Below are 19,655 nucleotides of genomic sequence, written 5' to 3' on the forward strand. Positions count from 1 at the left end.
TTAACAAAAGACTTTCCTCTAAGTCTAATTCTAAATTTCATCCCAGCCAACACTGCCACCCCTAGGGATTTATATCAGCTGTAAAGCATTATCTAAATTTATAGTTCAGAAAGAGGCCATTCATCTCAAACAAAGCCAGCTCTCTAAAACACCCATCCACTTAGTTCCATTCCCACATTTGCTGTGTTTTACATTATTTGGTATTGGTATTGAATTTCCCCCCAATATTTATCCACCTACCTGTACAAACTATAATGATTTTAGTTTCCACTGCTGTTTCTGATGGGTGTTTCTGCATCTGCATTAAAAATAAAGCTCCAAATACCTCCAGCAGATTCTTGGTGACAAAGGTAAATTTATTCCCTCTACCTGTTGATAAGCTGTCCAGTGAAAACATGCTTCCACATTTATTGCATCAACTTTTGAATGACCATATCTGACTTTACTTTTCATATGCTGTGGTATCTACACTGTATATTATCTATCCAACTTGATATCATGTTTGTAAGGATAGCAATATTATTTCAGCTACAAAAATGTTCAGTGTGTCTGACCTTATTCACATGAATCATAATTTCATTATAAAGTATCAAGAATTCAAAATGCACTGAATAACTTCTAAATAATCGCTGGTAGAAAGTGAACAAGTGCTCAATTGCCCTTTAAATGAATCTTTCTGCTTCAGCATTCCTCTGTGTTCATACTGCTTCTTAAAAAACATCCACCTTAAACTCACAAATTCGAACATGGAATAAATTCAAAATGCAAAAGGCTTAAAAGACTTCATTAAAAATAATTATTGTTTACAAAGTAATTACAGTAACTGATACAAAGCCTAAAGTATGCTGTTCAACTCCTACTCCAATAGCAAATTAGATTTGAATGACTACATTCTTACCAAAATTATACATGTTGAAAAATTAATTTGAAAAAAAAAACAATGAGATATTAAAAAGCTTACAGAATCATCTTAGAAGCAGCCTTCTTCCCAGTCTACACAGGGCTAAGAAAAATTGTGGACAATCATCAAAACTTGCGAATACCCATTCAAAATCTGCCACCCAGTGGTGAAATCTATTGCCCATCTTCAGTGAAAGATTCCAATTTGTACCTTTTTATTATTATTGGATTCACCCACATCCTCGGATTTCACAAGCATTTACAAACCGACCAGTAGCAATCAGCCCATGCAAGGTGGTACAGAAAAGGATTTACCAAAGCATAGGTCTCTCCATCATGCCCTTGAATGCAGAATCTAAAGGTACTTTGAGTGGAAGATAATTCCATCAATCGGCCAGCAACCACATTCTCCACGAAGAAGTATCTAACAAGTAATTCAAAAAGAAAAATTTCAGTCAGCCCCATTTTCCTTTGCACTCCTCTCCTAAATTTGTGTGAGGACCCTACAGATGAAAACATCTCTGCAGCAACTCACCACTTTTATCATAGTCAGACCATTACCTGAACATAAAATGGGTAAAACATGATCACATTAGTTTCAATCCAACTAGATTAAGCTTTCAGTCGTCCCAAGGCCTGGTGTTGCATGTCATTTGGTCAGTCCTGGCCCTCATTCTGCCCCAGTCTTTTTCATGAGCCCCGTAAATACTGGTCCCACCAATGGATACTTATGCTCCATTCTGCCATCACTTCTCTTCACCGCTTGTGAAAATCTAACAAAAGCACCCATCACATTTCCAAAGTAAAACACTAGTTTTGTAAGGGATGACAGAGAAAATCATGAGCATGGATGGGGCAAGGGATGGAGTAAATGGAGGAATTGTGGCAGCTCAGGCAGGGTGTCTATAAGAGATTACAGACCAGAACTGACCGTAGCAAGATGCTTCTATTACAGTGCAAGGGTGGGGGGGAGGGGGTTCAGAGATTTTAAGGCTTAACCTGACCAAAGGAAGGGTGCAATGAGAGCACACAGTCAGTTGCTGGGTCAAGAGATAGAGATGAGAACACGTGACGAGATAAGTCAGGACACAGTAGGAATAATGGTGTATCACAGTGAGTGAAATGGGAAGGTGGAACATCAGATCAGACATGATGAATGGAAAATAATAATGAGAAAAAGCCCCAGTGAAGCAAATGACAGCAACATCACATCAGCAGAGGATTCTTCCGGGATACTAACAGATAATGTTAAGAAAATGGCATACATTGAGAATGTACTTGCACCTTCTCATCTCTGAATGCCTGAGGACATTTCACATTTGCCACAGCTCTTCCACTGGCCATTCTTTTCCTACTTCTGATTCTCCTCCTGCCTCTCCCACTCACACCTGCTCTCCCATTGATGATCCTTCTGAGGGCAGCCTGCTGATAATGGATAGCAACTTCTGCTGGTGAGATGGCCATTCAGTGAAACCATAAGATGTTTCAATGCGGACAAATGAGATTAGTGTAAATGGGCAAAAAGGGCTGCATGGAGGTGATGATCCAAAGGGCCCATTTCTGTGCTGTGCTGTTCTGTACTATGACTCTACGCACATCAGTGTAGCGGTTAGCATAACGCTATTACAGCTCCAGTGACCCAGGTTCAATTCTGGCCACTGTCTGTAAGGAGTTTGTACGTTCTCCCCTTGTCTGCGTGGGTTTCCTCCAGGTGCTCCGGTTTCCTCCCACATTCCAAAGACGTACGGGTTCGGAAGTTGTGGGCATGCTATGTTGGCGCCGGAAGTGTGGCGACACTTGCAGGCTGCCCCCACAACGCTCTATGCAAAAGATGCATTTCACTGTTTGTTTCGATGTACACGTGACTAATAAAGAAATCTTGTCTTATAATAGAATCTAATAAAAGAATAATATTCTGGGCTGTGAATATCACCTTTCACTACAAAGCATCTCAGACACTTCACACACAAATTAATTTTCAGAGGCTTTATTGCAAGCAAAATCCAGAGATACAAATTATATTACTATATTGTACTACAATCCTAGATGCATGTTATAAGAAATATTACCTTTCGTTTATTTGTCTTTCCAAAGTCTTGTTCATCAGAGGTTGGACCAGCAATTCGGTGATATAAAATTTAATTGTATCTGTGAGAAAATAGATTACAAACATCAGCGAGATAATAGAATTTGCTCAGAAACTATTGCTTTACATGGCAAAGGAAGAAGTCAATAAACCATCACACGCACTCACATTATGACTGTGCTTATGCACACCTTTCAGTAGCCATTACTCTATTTCCACAAGGTCGAAATTAATAAGCATTCAAAACTTCTACTATTAAAATGTGATGAAACATTGTGACTGCAAGATGGTGAATTACAAAAAATACTCAATTCATCATAACTTCACATGATCCCTATTCATTGGTCCAGTTCCATTATAACAAGAAATGAAGGCAGAATGCCAATCAAAATCACACATATTCAATGCCACGGCCAAACAAGTGCTTCAAGTCCACCTTCCTGCCCAGTTCTCAGCTCCTCTGATCCCCCCTAGTGTTCAAAATCTCAGCCACAATGTTGAGGCATCCACAGGACTTTGAGGCAGAGAACTTCAAAGATTACAATACCTTGTACAAAGAAATGTCTCCTTATCAAAATTTTTAAATGGCTGACCATTTATCCTGAGACCATACCCGCACTTCTAGACTCTCCAGCCAGAGGTAGCAGCCCCTCACCATCAAGGTATCTCTAGCACACGCTGGTCCCAAATGTTGCAACTTGCCAGACTCGATGTTAAATTCACCCACTTTAGATAACTCACTTTGCCTGTAGCAGAATGGCCATTTCTGCTGTAAGTCATCCATCTGTGATATTGACTCAATTTTTCTTTACCCATTTGTACAGTCTGACCAGCTGAGCATAATCTGCAGCCGTCTATTAGCAACACAAAACACAAAGAAGCATAATCATCATCTAAATGTCCCTATTAACCCATCTGACCTGGCCTCACTTTATCACAGATATTCTATTTCTCCCATCTATCCTTTGCTGCTCTTTCTCTGCAAATTAAAACTTGTTTGTCTCTCTTCCCTAGTTCTGACAGAGTCTTCAACCTGAAACATTAACTCTTTCCACAGATGCTGCCAGACCTGCTGAGTGTTTCTAGCATATTCTGTTTTTGTTTCAGGTTGTCAGTAGCTGTGGTTTTTCCTGATGTTTCCATAATTGAAAACTGATTACAGTCTTGGACCCCCACCACATCGCTAGCCTCATGCTGTGGGTGGAGTCTGGTGCAGGCCTTTCTTTTGCTGGCCACACAAACAATCCCACCTGGAACCCACCAAGTCAATGAATGGTCGTGATGTGAAAACTGAAGCCACAAGTACCGGGCCTTGGTGCAAGGACAACTTGTTCTATGTAACTTCTGCAGTAGGAATCAACCCAATTGGAGCTACAGCTAGTAAATGCAAGTCCAGCAGAATGAGAGGCAAAGATAAAGCAAAAAGAAAAGAATGAGAAAAAAGTCTAACGAAGAAAAGTGTGTGAAAAAAAAAGTCTAACAAAGAAATGCATAGACAGAGCAGAATGAGAAGCAAAAATAAAGCGAGAAGAAAAGAGTGAGAGGCTAACAAAGACAGTGAAAAACTGAAACAGGAGATGACAACTGAAGGAGAAAGAAAAGGATTGAAAGGTGAAGCTAAAGAGAGGATCACACAAGCTAGCAATGACACCAAGCTACACAGGCACAGTGATTTGAGTGCTGCAAAGGAATCTGTGCATTTTGTACCTGAAGATGTCATATCTCCCAGCATCTTCCTGCAACGTGTGCAAACTACAGTTTTATTTTTCTTTGGCATCTGCAAGAACACAGGCGAACAAAGTGAATACCAGGAATGCAGCGCACAGTCTTCAGCCAACATGAAACAGAGATGTTGCGGCAGTTGTGCGCCTGTCAGTTCATTTCAAACCCCCCCCCCCCCCCCCCCCCCCCCCCCCCCCCCCCCAAAGACACACTACCTCAGCCAGGGAGCTTTGTCAGCTGCCAAGTGTGCCACTAAAGATAGAAAATGATACAAAACTGACACATTTCTGCCTTGGGGAAGGAAGGGATAAACATCAGCAGCCTTGGCCCAGCCTTTCATACCTCCTGCCAACCATTCAAAAGTACACCAATTCTAAGCTGAATTTAGACAGCTGTGGCCAGCAGGGAGGCACTGAGAGGCCTCTAAGGGGAAAGAAGATATGCAGCTTTCATATTAATTGGTTGTCTCAATATGATTTGAATAGTTCTCTGACGCATTATTAGGATAATTACTACAGACCAAAAGAACATTATTAGCAACCATGTTAAATATAAAACAATACAATAAAACCCCAATAATGTAGCACGCTGGGGACTTTGGTGCTGCTGGACTACCAGCGAAACTCCCAAGGAATACTGCAGTCACTCTTCCAACATACATTGAAAGGGAGAATATACTTAAAAGGTAATGGGGCTAAAGGTAGTAAAGACTTTTGGACTCTCTTGAACTCGAAAGGCAACTTAGAGGAAGCAATGAGATCTTCCTGATTTGATCAGGAAAATGCAAATCCAGAAAATGTTTACGTCCTGCTTACAAACTGGTTCTCCTGCTTCAAGGCCAGCAATTCCATGAAGAACCACCAACTTTTACGTACTTAACTGAGCTGAAGCCCCAAACACAGGCAGAAGTTCAACCTTCTGCTCAGCTGTTCAATGATCTTGAGACAGCTGCTCTCCACCAGTGGGGTCTTTCTGGAGTTCAAAAGGGGACACAATTGTCTTGAGATTTCCCCGGGGGGTCAGACTACGAAGTCTGCCTTGTGAGCCTAACACAGAGTGCTTCCATATCAATCGGTAGAAACAGTCATGGACTAAAAGTCAAGTACAAGGTAACTTGTTTTTTTTGATTTGATGAAGCCGATTTAAAACAACGTCCTGACCTTCACTAGATGGGCTCCACTGTCATCTGCGTTCTGCCCAATCTCTGACTGACCCTCCTTCTCTTCACATGCAGCCGTTTGATCAACACTTGCCACATTCACCAACAAGAAGGTATCCCCCAATAAGCAGTCATCCAACTTTGGCTGAAAATCCCGGACAAAAGGATTGGGATGGCAGCACCAGTGTTCTACCACGTCGTTCCAATCTCCATTAGGCAGAGGTAGAACTCTCCGAAACATCCTACATGCAAAATATCACATGATATTAATACTCATGCCCACTTTATGATCTCAATTGTAAGAAAAATCATACCACTCTCAATTAAAATGGGCTTGGTGCAAGACTCACCACATTAAAAGCTTCTTCTGATAATAAGTAAAAGTATATTTCACAGCAACTATTTATAGCATTAAGATTTTAAAGCTAAAATATCTACTGAATCCCTCGGCAGCTTTGATACAAGGCAAAGTTCCACCTCAAGTTTAGCCTACTGTCAAAGCCTGCCAGGAGGCAGAGCCTCAGGATCTGCCACCTGAGTCTTTGTCAAAGGTCCATTGAGCTTCCACTATGCCTGGTTGGTAGGGGCAACTGGGGGGGGGAGGGGAGGTGGGGAGGGAAGAGGGGGAGTGAGGAGTGATCCAGCCCAACTCCACCCACTCTTTTCATATTGTCCAAAGTACTTTAATCATTAGGGTAACTTTTGACTTTGGCACAAGACACTTGTTGAACAAGGTTACAACAGAGAGATGATGCTCTCTGTCGTCACCACAATGTGCCATTCAGACGGACCACAGACACATGGAAATGTCAAGGAATAGGACTAAACCAGGACTTATAGACTGAGGATCTCCGATGAATCAGCAGGAATGAAATGTTGTTTCCATTGCAAGAGTAAGGATAGTGCATGCTAATTTACAACATCATTAGCAATGTTACCATGAACAGATCTTGCCTGGAATACTCCGCTTCTTTAAAAGGTCTCCGAGCCACAAAAAGGGTACTAGCATTTACATAACTTTCATGATCTAAAAATGGTATAATTATTGTTGTATTGTAGGAAACATAGCAGCCAATTTGCATACAAGAAGACCCCACAAACAGCAGAGCTATAAATGTCCAAATAATCTGTTTCAGCATAATTGATTTAGAAATAATTATTGGCCAGGACAACAGCAGAATTCACCTGCTCAACTTTGAAAAGAAATTTACAATCTTTTATGACTGCTTCAGAGGGAAGGCAAGGGCTCAGTTTAATGTTACTTCTGGAAGAAACAGTCTCTCCAGCATGCTGGACTCCCTCACTACTAAATGTGAGTGACAGCCGAGATTTTTCTGTTCAGAATGGGACATGAACTCACGACCTTGTGAGTTAAAGGTGAAGCCCAATACCTAACATGACTTCCAATATGGAATAAAATACTTGCCTTATACATATACCATTTCTATCACAAAAGCATTTCCACTGCCACTCATAATAAAAAAAAATCAATAAGTTGCCTTACTGTGTCTGGAGTAGAGATTGCCCACAGCTCTGGCACTGAAAGACATAACATGCCTGAGCTTTCAATGTTCGTATCACAGTTGGAACCAGCTCTAAAGGAACAGGAAATATTATTACTATTAGAGTCATACAGCACGGAAATGGACCCTTCAGCCCATCTGGTCCATGCTGACCAAGATTTCCATCTAAACTCGTCGCACGTGCCTGAACTTGGCTCATGTTCCCTCTAAACCTTTCCTATCCATGTACCTGTCCCAGTACCTTTTAACAACCTCTGAACAACTTCTAACATTAAGTATTGACAAATACTTAAGATTGAATTATTCAAACTTTTATTTTAGTACACAATAAAATATAATATTGGACAATAGTGTGCAAATTTGAAGCTTTCAACAATTTCATTGTTCTCAGAGATTCAATATAAGCCACAATAATTTTCATATTTTAGGTATTATAACATACTACTTAAAACAAAAACAATGAGCCACATAGATTCTGTGAGGTGCTTTAATAAAAAACTGAAGTTACATTTTACAGTCTTACTACATCATAACCAATATGGTCCACAGATTTTCAGTCCAATGGCGTATTTCCCATTCTTTGAGGGAAAAAACCACACTTTTCATGCATTGATTTTTTTTTATTTTAAGCAAATCAGTGATTCATGACATTTACCATTAACATTGAGGTGCCCATCAATCACTGTAACATAACTACAAGACCTGCCCCTTGAGCTCAGTCCCCATTACTATCCTGACATAGTTCCTGACTGAAGTGTCTATTTTCTACAACCGTGACTGACAAGCTTGCTTCAATCAAGGGATATGTAACGTATAATAAACATTCTGGTTGCTGACAAACCAAGTTGTAGACATTTACCATCCCTAAATAAACCCACTACATAATTCACAATTGCCATAGGCATCAATTAACTATGCTCAAATTAGAAACAGGCAGAAAAATTACAGGGCAAGACTCCTCATCAACTATTATAAGCATCTGGGGAGATAAGTTAAAAAGAAAGCACAATTCCACAACTGGTACAAAAGACCTGCTCTCACATCGTCTCTAACCACTCTGATGGCAATGAAGCATCTTGTTCCCATTTTGCAGTCAGCTTACAGACTGATCAGAACTCTCTCATCCCCAACCTGCCTGTCAGTTGGACTGAAAATTTGTGCAACCTGTCTCTCAGTCACTAATGAGCAGAGACAAGGGTAGACACCATCGAGCTGGTAAATTACTTCATACTGACAGGCTGTAAAGCTCTTCCTCATACCACATCTCTCCCTCAACAGATAAGCCTGCAACAAGAACCCCACTTTCTAAGAATGAAGCAATTTAGGAGATACGAATTATGGGCAATCGAGCAGTTATAAACAGGAAACAAGTTAGGATGTTAGAACTTAGGCCTTGGTATGAAGTTATTCTATTGTAACTTCATGTGCACACCCCCAAAACAAGCCGACTGTGGCTGACATTTCCAGACTTTCCACTCTACTCCACCATGCTATTGGATAGGATATAATAGTGTTGGAGAGGGTGCAGAGGAGATTCACAAGGATGTTGCCTGGGATGGAGCAGTTCAGTTCTGAGGAGAGCCCAGAGAGGCTGGGTCTGTTCTTCCTGGAGCAGAGGAGGCTAGGAGGAAACATGATTGAGGTATAGAAAATTATGAGGGGTGCAGATAGGGTAGACTGCAGGAATCTTTTCCCCATAGCAGAGGTAGGTAAAACTAGAGGACAAAGACAGGGTAAGGGAGAAGAGATTTAGAGGGGATGTAAGGAGGACCTTCTTCACCCAGACAGTGACAAGTACCTGGAATGCATTGCCCGAGAGAGTGGCTGGAACTAAGTCATTGACAGCATTTAAGAAGTGCCTAGATGACCAGTTGAACCATCTAAGCAAAGGCAGCTATGGACCAAGTGCTGGCCGATGGGATTACCAAGGAAGGGTGCCCACTGGTCAGTATGCATGAGCTGGGCCGAATGGTCTATCTCCATGCTGTACAATTCTATGATTCTATAACTCCAGTGGTGGACCCCATGTGGAATTCCCCAACGTTACAGGTGACCAAGTAACTCCTTAAAGTGCAAAAGTCAGCCAAGTTCGGAAGACTTCTCACACATCATATGATCTTATTCAGTCTTCTTATAGCACAATTTACCACAGTAAAGATCCACTTTGCCCCAGAATCTCTCTCCCTGACCTTACACCAGCCACTTCTCAATGCGATCTCAGTCCACATTCATTTAAATGAGCTGTCAGGGTCAGAAGATTAGGAGCAAGAAAGGTAATTAAGTTTTCACTTTTTTTGTTTTACTTTCTATATTTATTATTTTCAATGACTTACTTGCGCCTAATATACTTTTTTAATTTTTTTGTCAAATTCAAGTGACCTTTTATTAATTATCTGCAGCAATCATAATAGTTCTTAAATTTCTTCATATGAAAAGTGAAGTGCCCCAGGATAACCTTCCCAAGGCCTCACTCTGCCTCACCTGACCCTGACCCCCTCCGAGTATGGTGAGTTCAGGAGGGCAGCGAGTTGAATTCTACTCAATTTGACCCAGTGTATTTGACAAGTACAATATTCAGGTTGTCTTTAAGTCCTTCTCTTTGGGAGGCAGTTGAGATATAGCAGCCCTCAATCAATAGATTACTCTTAAATACAGCTCGGGACAGTGAGAATAGAAGGATTTCAGTCCCTGGGAGCCAGTTAACCCAAGTTCATCCTGCAATACATATTTGCAAACAGTCTGTAGACAGTCCTGGCATATAATTAGAAGTGGAAACCTGCTTTTTTTTTGTAGCTCTTAAAACTGGGATCTTCTTGATCACATGGAGCATTTGAGGGGTCATATGTGCCAAGATGTGGTAGCTGTGAGTGATTTTGGGTGATAGCTGAAGATCTTTTCAATTTGACTGATCTTTGCCCTTTAAAGAATGACCTGATTGCCTCTAAGATACAGCCATATTGAAATATAGACTCTGATACGTGGACGTTCAAGGAGTGAAAATTTTTAAGAAGACTGAGGCCAAGAATGATCTACTGCCAATTGCACAATTTGTAAAATACTAGCTAAATACAAGATCATAATCACCTTTAGGTCCATCGGTAAGAAGTTGCAGCCTCATGTGGAACCCGTCTCCTGCAATATACTGGAGATTGCGGCAAGAGGAAGGAGCAATTCTGACCCCTGCTGGCAAACCAAAGTTCATACACCTCTCAGAAGTCTGAAGATTAATAGATGACAGGCCAAGCATAACTTGCAATTCTGAGCGGTCCTCAGTAAAGGTCCTGCTCAGAAAAAAATACAAAGCGTTAGTTGTTGACCCATACTCAATGAGCATCAAAGCACATCTCCACCCTGTAACATCTGCATTCAAAACATGCCTACATTTTTGAATACATTAGTCTAAATCTGACCAGAGGAATCATGTTGTGAAGATAATTATTATTAGAGAAATAACAGTGAAAAGTCAGTATCATTATGCAGATTCAATTAACAACCTGGGTATGTAATAAGTATCAGGTTAGAGGTGGACAGATTTTCATGCGCAATTTCCCTAATTCAATATACTACTACATTTTGCATCTGCTAATGAAAGACTGAAGTTTACAGTATTGGCATTGTTTATTATTGTCACTTGTACCGAGGTACAGTGACCAAGCTCTGTAATCACAGCAGGAACTTCAGCGTAGAATCGCAGAAGAGTTACTACATGGGATAAAGCCATTTAAAAAAATTATTTCTTCATAGGATGTGAACATGGCTGGCATTTATTATCCATCCCCAGTTGCCTCTGAACTGAAGAGGCAGTTAAGAGTCAACCATTTTGGCGAGTCTTTTCTTTAAGATATTTTTTGAGATCCAAATATTGCTAGCAAGGCCAGCAGTCAATGCCCATCCCTAATTGCCCTTAAGAATCTAGTGGTGAGCCACTGCAGGCCCATCTGCTTCATATTAGTGATTACGATGTGACATCGTTAGGTCCTTTCAGAGCATATTTAAGAGCCAACCACAGCAGTGTGTCTGGAATTACATATAGGCTAGTCCATGTGAGAGCAGATCTTCCTTTACATGTAGAAAAGGACATTAATGAACCAAACTTTTTTTTAAATTAACAATCTAGTATAGTTTCATGGTTACCAGTACTGAGACTTGCTTCTTTTTAATTTCAGATTTAGTTAATTACTTGAATTCAAATTCTTCACTTGCCAAGCCAGGATTCAAACTCAGTTTTCTGAATCAACAGAAAACTGGCTGCTAGTGCAATAACTTCACCATATTGTTACTTTTTGGCTTATGGAACCAGTGTTGACACTCTGCAGTAGCAATTCTGTCAAACCATTTCCCCAGCTCTTTTCTCCATCAACTTCCTCCCCAAAGCTCTGGTGAAAGCAGCAATCAATTAAATCTGCTTGCATCAGTCTTTCAGGCAGTGAATTCCAAATCACGTCAGCTCACTGGGTGAAAAGACACTTCTTCCTGTCACCCTTATACCAATCACCTCAGATCTGAGTCCTCTGCTTCTTGACCTTCCCACTTATGGAAAAAGTTCTCTTTTTCACTTGACTCTTCGATTCTAAGCACTTCTATCTGACCACACTTTTACCTCCCCCCTCCCCCCACCCCTGAAGAGGGCAATCCCAACTGCTACAGTCTGTCCATGTAACCAAAGTCCCTCATCACTGGGATAAGTCTACTTATTCTTTTCAGCATTCCCTCTCGGGCTTCCCCATCATCTCATAACGTGGTGCCCGGATCTGAAGTCAATACTCAGTTGCAGCAGAACCAGTTGTTTATAAAGGTTAACTGTACTTCCCTAGTTTTATACCTCATGTCACTATACAGACCTGGATCCTGCACGTTTTTTTATAAAAAGAAGTTGCTCTCTCAACCTGGAAAATTTGTGCAAAGTTGTTATAATTGTACCCTTGCTCTTTCTACACAAACAGATCACCTGCTTCTCTCCATTAGTCTTTATTTTCCATGTCCATCCAGTCTACCAATTCGTCCGTATCCTCCTAAAGCCCCCTTCACTTCTTTGTGCCATCAGCACATTTGGAATGATGTCCTGTATATTCAAGTCTAAGTCATTAGTGTATGTCAAGAAAAACAATAGTCTCAGCACCGATCCTCCAGGGAACACTACTGCATACCTTCCTCCAGACAATGAATATAATCTACTATGGTTCTGTTTCCTAAAGCTAAGCCTATTTTGTATCCAGGGTTGCATTAAAACAAATTATGAAAATTCAGGAAAATTTCAATGAACACCTGCCACATCTGTGACATGCTTTTAAATACTTGAAACAGCAGTATCACAGAAACATGTGACAAATTACAACTGCCATCTGCACAGCACATTAATTGTAGAAAAAATGCACCATGGCACTTCAGAAGAATAGTCACAAAAACGGATGCTCATCCAAAAATTTAGCAGCTCGGTTAAAAGATGGATTATGAGGAGAGTATTAAAGGAGGCATCAAGTAAGTGAAAAGCAGAAGGGATTGAAAGAATTAATCCAGTGCAGGGGGCTTAGGTGCCCAAATGTATAGCCAACAATGGATAAACTGGAGACCCATGTAAGGGAATGGGTAATTGAAGAGAGAGGGCACCATATGGCTGGAAAGGTGACAGATACAGGATGGGCATGACCCTGGAGGGATTCAAACACAAGGATGGGAACTGTAAGCCTGAGGTGCTGGAGGGGATTGATTTGAACTGAATACAAGAAATGGAATCAGGAGTAGGTCATTTGGCCCCAATGCCTGTTCCACCATTCAATAAAACCATGGGTTATCTTTCAGCTCTGCACCACTTTCCTGCACAAGCCCCGTTTCCCTTGATTCCATTAATATAAAAAAAACAACTATCATTCTGTCTTGAATATACTACCTCATTATCACCTTGCACCTTATTGTCTACCTGCACTGCACTTTCTCTGTAGATGTGACACTTTACTCTGCATTCTGTATTGTTTTATCTTGTACTACCTCAATGCACTGTATAATAAATTGATCTATATGAACTGTATCCGAGACAGGCTTTTCACTGTACCTCGGTACATGTGACAATAATAATAAACCAATTCCAATTCCTAATGACAACGATCTTTCCCTCAATGTCAACAAAACAAAAGAGCTGGTCATTGACTTCAGGAAAGGGGGCGGTGTACATGCACCTATCTACATCAATGGTGCTGAGGTTGAGAGGGTTGAGAGCTTCAAGATCCTGGGAGTGAACATCACCAAGAGCCTGTCCTGGTCAAATCACATAGATGCCATGGCCAAGAAAGCTCACCAGCGCCTCTACTTCCTCAGGAGGCTAAAGAAATTTGGTTTGTCCCCTTTGACTCTCACCAACTTTTACCAATGTACCATAGAAAGCATCCTAACTGGATGTATCACAGCTTGGTACGGCAACTGCTCTGCCCAGGACCACAAGAAGCTATAGAGAGTTGTGGACACAGCCCAGCGCATCACGGACACCAGCCTCCCCTCCTTGGATTCTGTCTTTACCTCTCGTTGTTTTGGTGTAGCAGCCAACATAATCAAAGACCCCACCCACCCAGGACATTCTCTCTTCTCTCCTCTTCCATCGGGTAGAAGATACAGGTGCCTGAGGGCACGTACCACCAGACTTAAGGACAGCTTCTACCCCACTATGATAAGACTATTGAACGGTTCCCTTATACAATAAGATGGAATATGACCTCACAGTCTACCTTGTTGTGACCTTGCACCTTATTGCACTGCACTTTCTCTGTAGCTGTGACACTTTACTTTGTACTGTTAATGCACTTTGTACTAACTCAATGTAACTGCACTGTGTAATGAATTGACCTGTACGATCGATTTGTAAAACAAGCTTTTCACTGTACCTTGGTACAAGTGACAATAATAAACCAATACCAATAAACCAATTCCAGAACCAATACCTAGTAACCAAACCTCCACAGCTCTCTTGGGTAGAAAATTCCAAAGATCCTCTCCCTTGTGGGTGAAGAAATTTTTCCTCATCTCTGTCCTGAACGAACCCCTTGTCTTGAAACTGTGACTCCTGGTTCCAGATATCCCAGCTAAGGGAAACGTACCTTTGCATCTACCCAGTAAGAATTTTATATGTTTTCAATGTGATCACTGCCCATTCTTCTGAACTTGACAGAATATAGACCCAGTCTGCTTAATCTAAGAAAAGTCAACCTGGAAAGAGCGATGGGTGGATGAAGCTTGATGTAGGATATTGGCTGATACCTTCAGGCCAATGCTCATCCCTCACTAGAAAGATGATTTCATCATTATCACACTGCTGTTGGTGGGAGCTTGCTGTGCACAAGATGGTTACCTTATTTTCTATATTACAACAGCGACTACCCTTCACAAGTACTTCATTGGCAATGGAGTGTTTTGATGTGCTGAAAGGGACCTGAAAAGCACCAAAAACAAATCTTTCTTTCTGGGATTTAGATTGTACACCTTTAGCTGAGGTGAATTTTGTGGAAGATTATAGATCGGAGGCTGGTTGGGAATGCACTGTAAAAGTGAAAACTCTGGGTGACAAAGCAATGAAGAAAGGTTTCAGCACCATAGTGGAACAGATTTTTTTTTACAGAGGAAGGAAATATTTTTTGTAATGCAGAAGTTACGGGCATCCAAGTTCAGCACCAATCAAATTGGACAGTCAGATCTTTTGACATCGACACCTTGAGAAAGACACAACAGTTTTAAGAACATAGCGATGGATACTTCACCTTCTGGAAGGCAAACTGGAAGAAGAATGCCGTTTCCATGGAGTGAGCTGGTCTGCCTTTTAAGTGACTCCCCCAATGGAATTAGTGATCCCCTGGCTTACTCTAACATGGAACCAACATACATTTTCATTCCACACGCCATCCCCGAAAGCTAGAGACGAGTCCGAGGAGGACTTCCACTCTCACCTTGGAAAAATCCTGGCCCGCATCCCGGGGAAGATAAAAGTGATCCTCCCAGGCGAGTTCAACACCAGGGTGAGAAAAGACGTAAACATCTGGCAAGGAATGGTCAGTGAGGAGGGAGTAGGGAAGGCCAACTCCAACAGGGTCCTCCTCCTGACAAAATGCTTGGAGCTTGGCCTTGTCATAATCAACACCTTGTTTTGTCAGAGAGATGAACACATGACCTCCTGATCTAGGTGCTGGCACCGGTCAATTATATCATCGTCCGAGCAAGAGAACACAAGGACGTTCACTGTTGAAATACTAAAACTTGGTGGTGAGGAACTTCACTCACAAATTCACAAGTACTGGTGACTAATCCGATCTGGTGTCTCCATCAAGCTGACCCAAAACACCAGCGTCAACAGAAACACTGCCAGTAGAAGGTCAATGTCAAAGACCCCTCATCAGCAGCTCTTCACAGAGAGTACCTCACTGATCAGGGGTCCACTCCCAGCCGATGGGAGGCGCAGAGTGTCCACAGAGTACGGATCACCCCAATGAAGAGATTCTTGGCATATCTACCAGTAAATACCAGGAATAGTTTGATGAGAATAACCTGGAGATCCAGAAGCTGATTAACTGCAAACTCAAAGTGTTCCTGGATTGGAAGCTCCTGCATACCTCAAGGGAACAGTAACAGTTCTACAGACATCTGAAAGTTGAAGTCCAGCAGAAATTCCATGACCTAACAAACAGACAGTGAATGGAAGGAGTGGCAAAGACCCAGAAATCTACAATAACCATAAGATAAGCAGATTCTTCAGGGCTGCCAAGACCTTCAACAGCCCAAACACACCTCAGCTCACTAAGAACCAAGATCAGAGATGAACTTAGCAAGGAGAGACAGCTAGTCAAGCCGCTGCCTCAGTGCCAGAGACCCAGGTTCAACCCTGCCCTTGGGTGCTGCGTAAAGTATGCACGTTCTCCCTGTGACCGAGTGAGTGTCCTCCAGGTGCTGCGGTTTCCTCCCACATTCGAAAGGTGTGCAGGCTGGTAGGTTAATTGGTCACTGTTAATTGCCCTGAGCGTATAGGTACGTGGTAGAATCTGGGGGAAGTTGATGAGAATGTAAGGAGAATAAGAAGGATTAGTGTAGGAGTAATATAAATGGGTAGTTGATAGTTGGCATGGACTCAGTGGGCCAAAGGGCCTGTTTCCATGTTGTCTCTCTATGACACTATGACCCACTGGAATGACTACTTCAAAGAACTCCTTAATCTTAACTTTATCTATAACATGAACTCAGTGAATTCATCTCACAGTTCTCTATCTAGGCCAGCCTTGCAGCTGCTCCTAGCCACCAAGAAATCAAATAAACCATATACCAATGGAGAAACAACAAGGCTTTGGGAGCGGACTGTATTTCTGATAAAGCTCTTCTAGACAGGGAGAAAGTTCAGTCATAAGATTCACAATCTCATCTTCCACATCTAGGAAAGAGGTCTCGCCAGGGGCCGGAATCGTGATTATCTTCAGAAAACATAGAAAATGGAAGCAGGACTCTTTGGCACATTGAGCCTGCTTCAACATGATCAAGGCTGATCCTCATTCTTAATACCCATTTCTGCTCTCACCCATATATCTTGATGCCTTTTAACTCTGGAAATGTACCTACTTCATTTTTAAATTCAGTAATTTGGCCTCTACAGCCCTCTGTGGTTGATCAGTCCACAGGTTCATCACCCACTGGGTAAAAAAAAATCTCCTCATTCTAAAAATCCTCCCCACATCCAGTCTGCCCATTTTAAATAAGATTCCCTCCTATTCTTCTAAACTCTAGTGAGTACAAACTTAGTCAACATGCCAACCATGATACCTATCTGTGCTAACCCCTTCCTCATATTGCAGTCCCACCATCCCAGGGAGGAGTCTGGTAAACCTCTGTTACACTTCCTCTGCGGCAAGTATATCATTTCTTGGAGGGATTTTTTGGGGGGGTTGGGGTGGGGATGAAAGAGACCAAAACTATACACATTATTCAGATGCGGTCTCACCAAGTCCTATTTAACTGCAGCAAGACATCTCTGCTTCTGTACTCAAATGTTCTCACTATGAAGGCCAACACACCATTTGCCTTCCTAACTGCTTGCTGCACTTTCATGCTTTCCTTCAGTGGTTGATATAAAAGGACACCTAAATCCCTTTGTACATTAAAATTTCCCAATCTAACACCATTTAACTCACTAAAGGGTACAGTCACCTCAACCTCAGGAGTCGAGCTGCAGTATGCAGACAGTACTTGAATTTGCATACTTTGAGGCCAAGTTCCTAATCATACTCAAATCATTCACCAAAGCTCACACGAGGATGAGCCTTACATCTAACATCGGCAAAACAAAGGACCTCTACTGACCTTTCCCCAATATACAAAACTGCCCTCCAATAATAAACGTTCTTGGCAAGACCCTGGAAAACATGAATCACTCATATCTCAGGAGCCACTTCTCAGCAAAGGCAGACATCAGTGATGATATTCATCACTGCCTTCTGCATGAGGGCAAAGATCTCAAACCCAACACAAATCCACGCTCTACCAGGCAACAATGATCCTTCTATATGTTCCTGAATCTTGGACTACCTACAGCAAGAATTCAAGATATTGGAGAGGTACCACCTACGCCGTCTCTACAAAATCCTCCAAATCCACTAGAAGACAAAGCTCCCAGGTCAACATCCCCCCACCCTATATCGGTCCACGCCATTGGGAAGGCCACATTCCTTGCATGACTGGTGCATAAAATTGAAAACCTATTCCAAGCTGTCACAGAAAGACATTACCAGATGGACAAAAGAAAGAGATTCAAGGAGGTGATCAGAGTTTGTACACGATGTGTTCAATGTTTAAAAGGCATTCGGACAGGTACATGGATAGGAAAGGGGTAGATAATTATGGGCCTAATGCAAGCAAATGAGATTAGCAAGATAGGTATCATGGTTGGCATGGATGATTTGGGCCAAAGGGCTTGTTTCCGTACTTTACAGCTCTATGAATCTAAGCCTTCCTGAAAAATGCAACATCCCATTGACATTTGGGAACCTCCACCCCAAAGTAACACTGAAGACCGAGTCCACACATCAAGAGCACATGGAAGCCCAGTGTAAACAATACCCCTTCACAATCTACCTATCCACCTGTCTTATCAGGCACTACCTGCCCCTCAAAAGTGAAATCTGTTGGTCTCATCTCCCACCTCAGAACCCATAGAACTACAGTGGAAGCAAGTCATCCACAACTCTGAAGGGGCTACCGAGGTAGGATGCTAAGATTACAAGTGAATAGGTTCAGCCTTGAACAGCAGTCAGACGAGGGTGGAATGTGTGGTAGGGCTATTTTTGATGAGGATCATAAATGTTTGTTTTGATCTTAAATACAACTGCTGGAAAATGAGGCTGAAAGGCAAAGGGAGAGCATGAAAATGGTGACAGGGCTAAGAAAAAACTAGTTACCACACATCAACAACCCTTTCATTACCAGCTCTTGTTCAGCTGCAACATGAACTAGTTGATCACCATTTTCCTTACAAACCTCGTTAACTTATGATGCACAAACTTTCTTACTTTCCCTTTTAGGTGTAGTTAATCTGTTAAAATTTAAAAGTCACGATGACAAGTCACCAAACTCAAACGTTAACTGTTTTTGCTGTCCACACACGCACCCTGATCTGATGAGCATTTCCAACATTTTAAATTTAATTTCTATTAAAAACGACAGTTTAAATTATCCAGATCTTTAAGACCAATGATAGAACCAATACAAATCCGCTTCCTAAAATGTGTTCCAATTTGTTTTGCTAAAACTGCAATGCATCTAAAGGCAACTTGAGTTAAAACCATATTGCACCATAGCACTTCGTTAATGTCCTTTAAATCCAGAAACTGGTTGAGAAGTGCAGCTCATTATCTTTGATAGCTTACATAATAAAGAAAGAAAACAAGTTACCCTAATACTAAGTGTCCGGTTTGCGTGCTGTTCCTTATCTCTAAGAAAACCCCTGGCAGAGGTATCTTTGTCTCCATTTCCTCGCCGATGCCGCACAGCTGAGGGTAAATGTGACAAAGCAACATCCAACCAGCACGCGGCTCGCTCCTCCGAACCCGGCCCGGGACGAAGCACGTGCACGTCCCCGGGTCCCGGTCCCGCACCCCGGCCGGACACGGCACACACGCACCTCCCTCTGCCGGAGCCCGGACCCGGGGCCGCGCACGCGCACCTCCCTCCGCCGGAGCCCGGACCCGGGGTCGCGCACGCGCACCTCCCTCCGCCGGAGCCCGGACCCGGGCCCGCGCACGCGCACCTC

At 42.2% G+C, this 19,655-nt stretch overlaps 1 protein-coding gene across 7 annotated transcripts in view; it reads right to left on the reverse strand.

Moving 5' to 3' along the window:
* ube3d (ubiquitin protein ligase E3D) overlaps positions 1–19,633 on the reverse strand; it is a 159,112-nt gene extending 139,479 nt beyond the window's left edge. For all 7 annotated transcript variants that reach the window (XR_007957062.1, XR_007957063.1, XR_007957064.1 and 4 more), the window contains exons 1-7: positions 19,298–19,633; positions 10,475–10,671; positions 7,372–7,462; positions 5,869–6,109; positions 4,694–4,763; positions 2,970–3,048; positions 1,216–1,324 (exon numbers count right to left, since the gene is read on the reverse strand). Coding sequence is in view for 4 of the 7 variants with exons in the window: in XM_052025342.1 (XP_051881302.1) it covers positions 1,216–1,324; positions 2,970–3,048; positions 4,694–4,763; positions 5,869–6,109; positions 7,372–7,462; positions 10,475–10,671; positions 19,298–19,422 (912 nt within the window). In the remaining 3 variants the exon portion in view is untranslated. The remainder of the gene's footprint in view (positions 1–1,215; positions 1,325–2,969; positions 3,049–4,693; positions 4,764–5,868; positions 6,110–7,371; positions 7,463–10,474; positions 10,672–19,297) is intronic.
* Positions 19,634–19,655: the final 22 nt, after the last annotated feature.

This window comes from Pristis pectinata, chromosome 10 (assembly GCF_009764475.1).
Source record: "Pristis pectinata isolate sPriPec2 chromosome 10, sPriPec2.1.pri, whole genome shotgun sequence".
Classification (NCBI taxonomy): Eukaryota; Metazoa; Chordata; class Chondrichthyes; order Rhinopristiformes; family Pristidae; genus Pristis; species Pristis pectinata.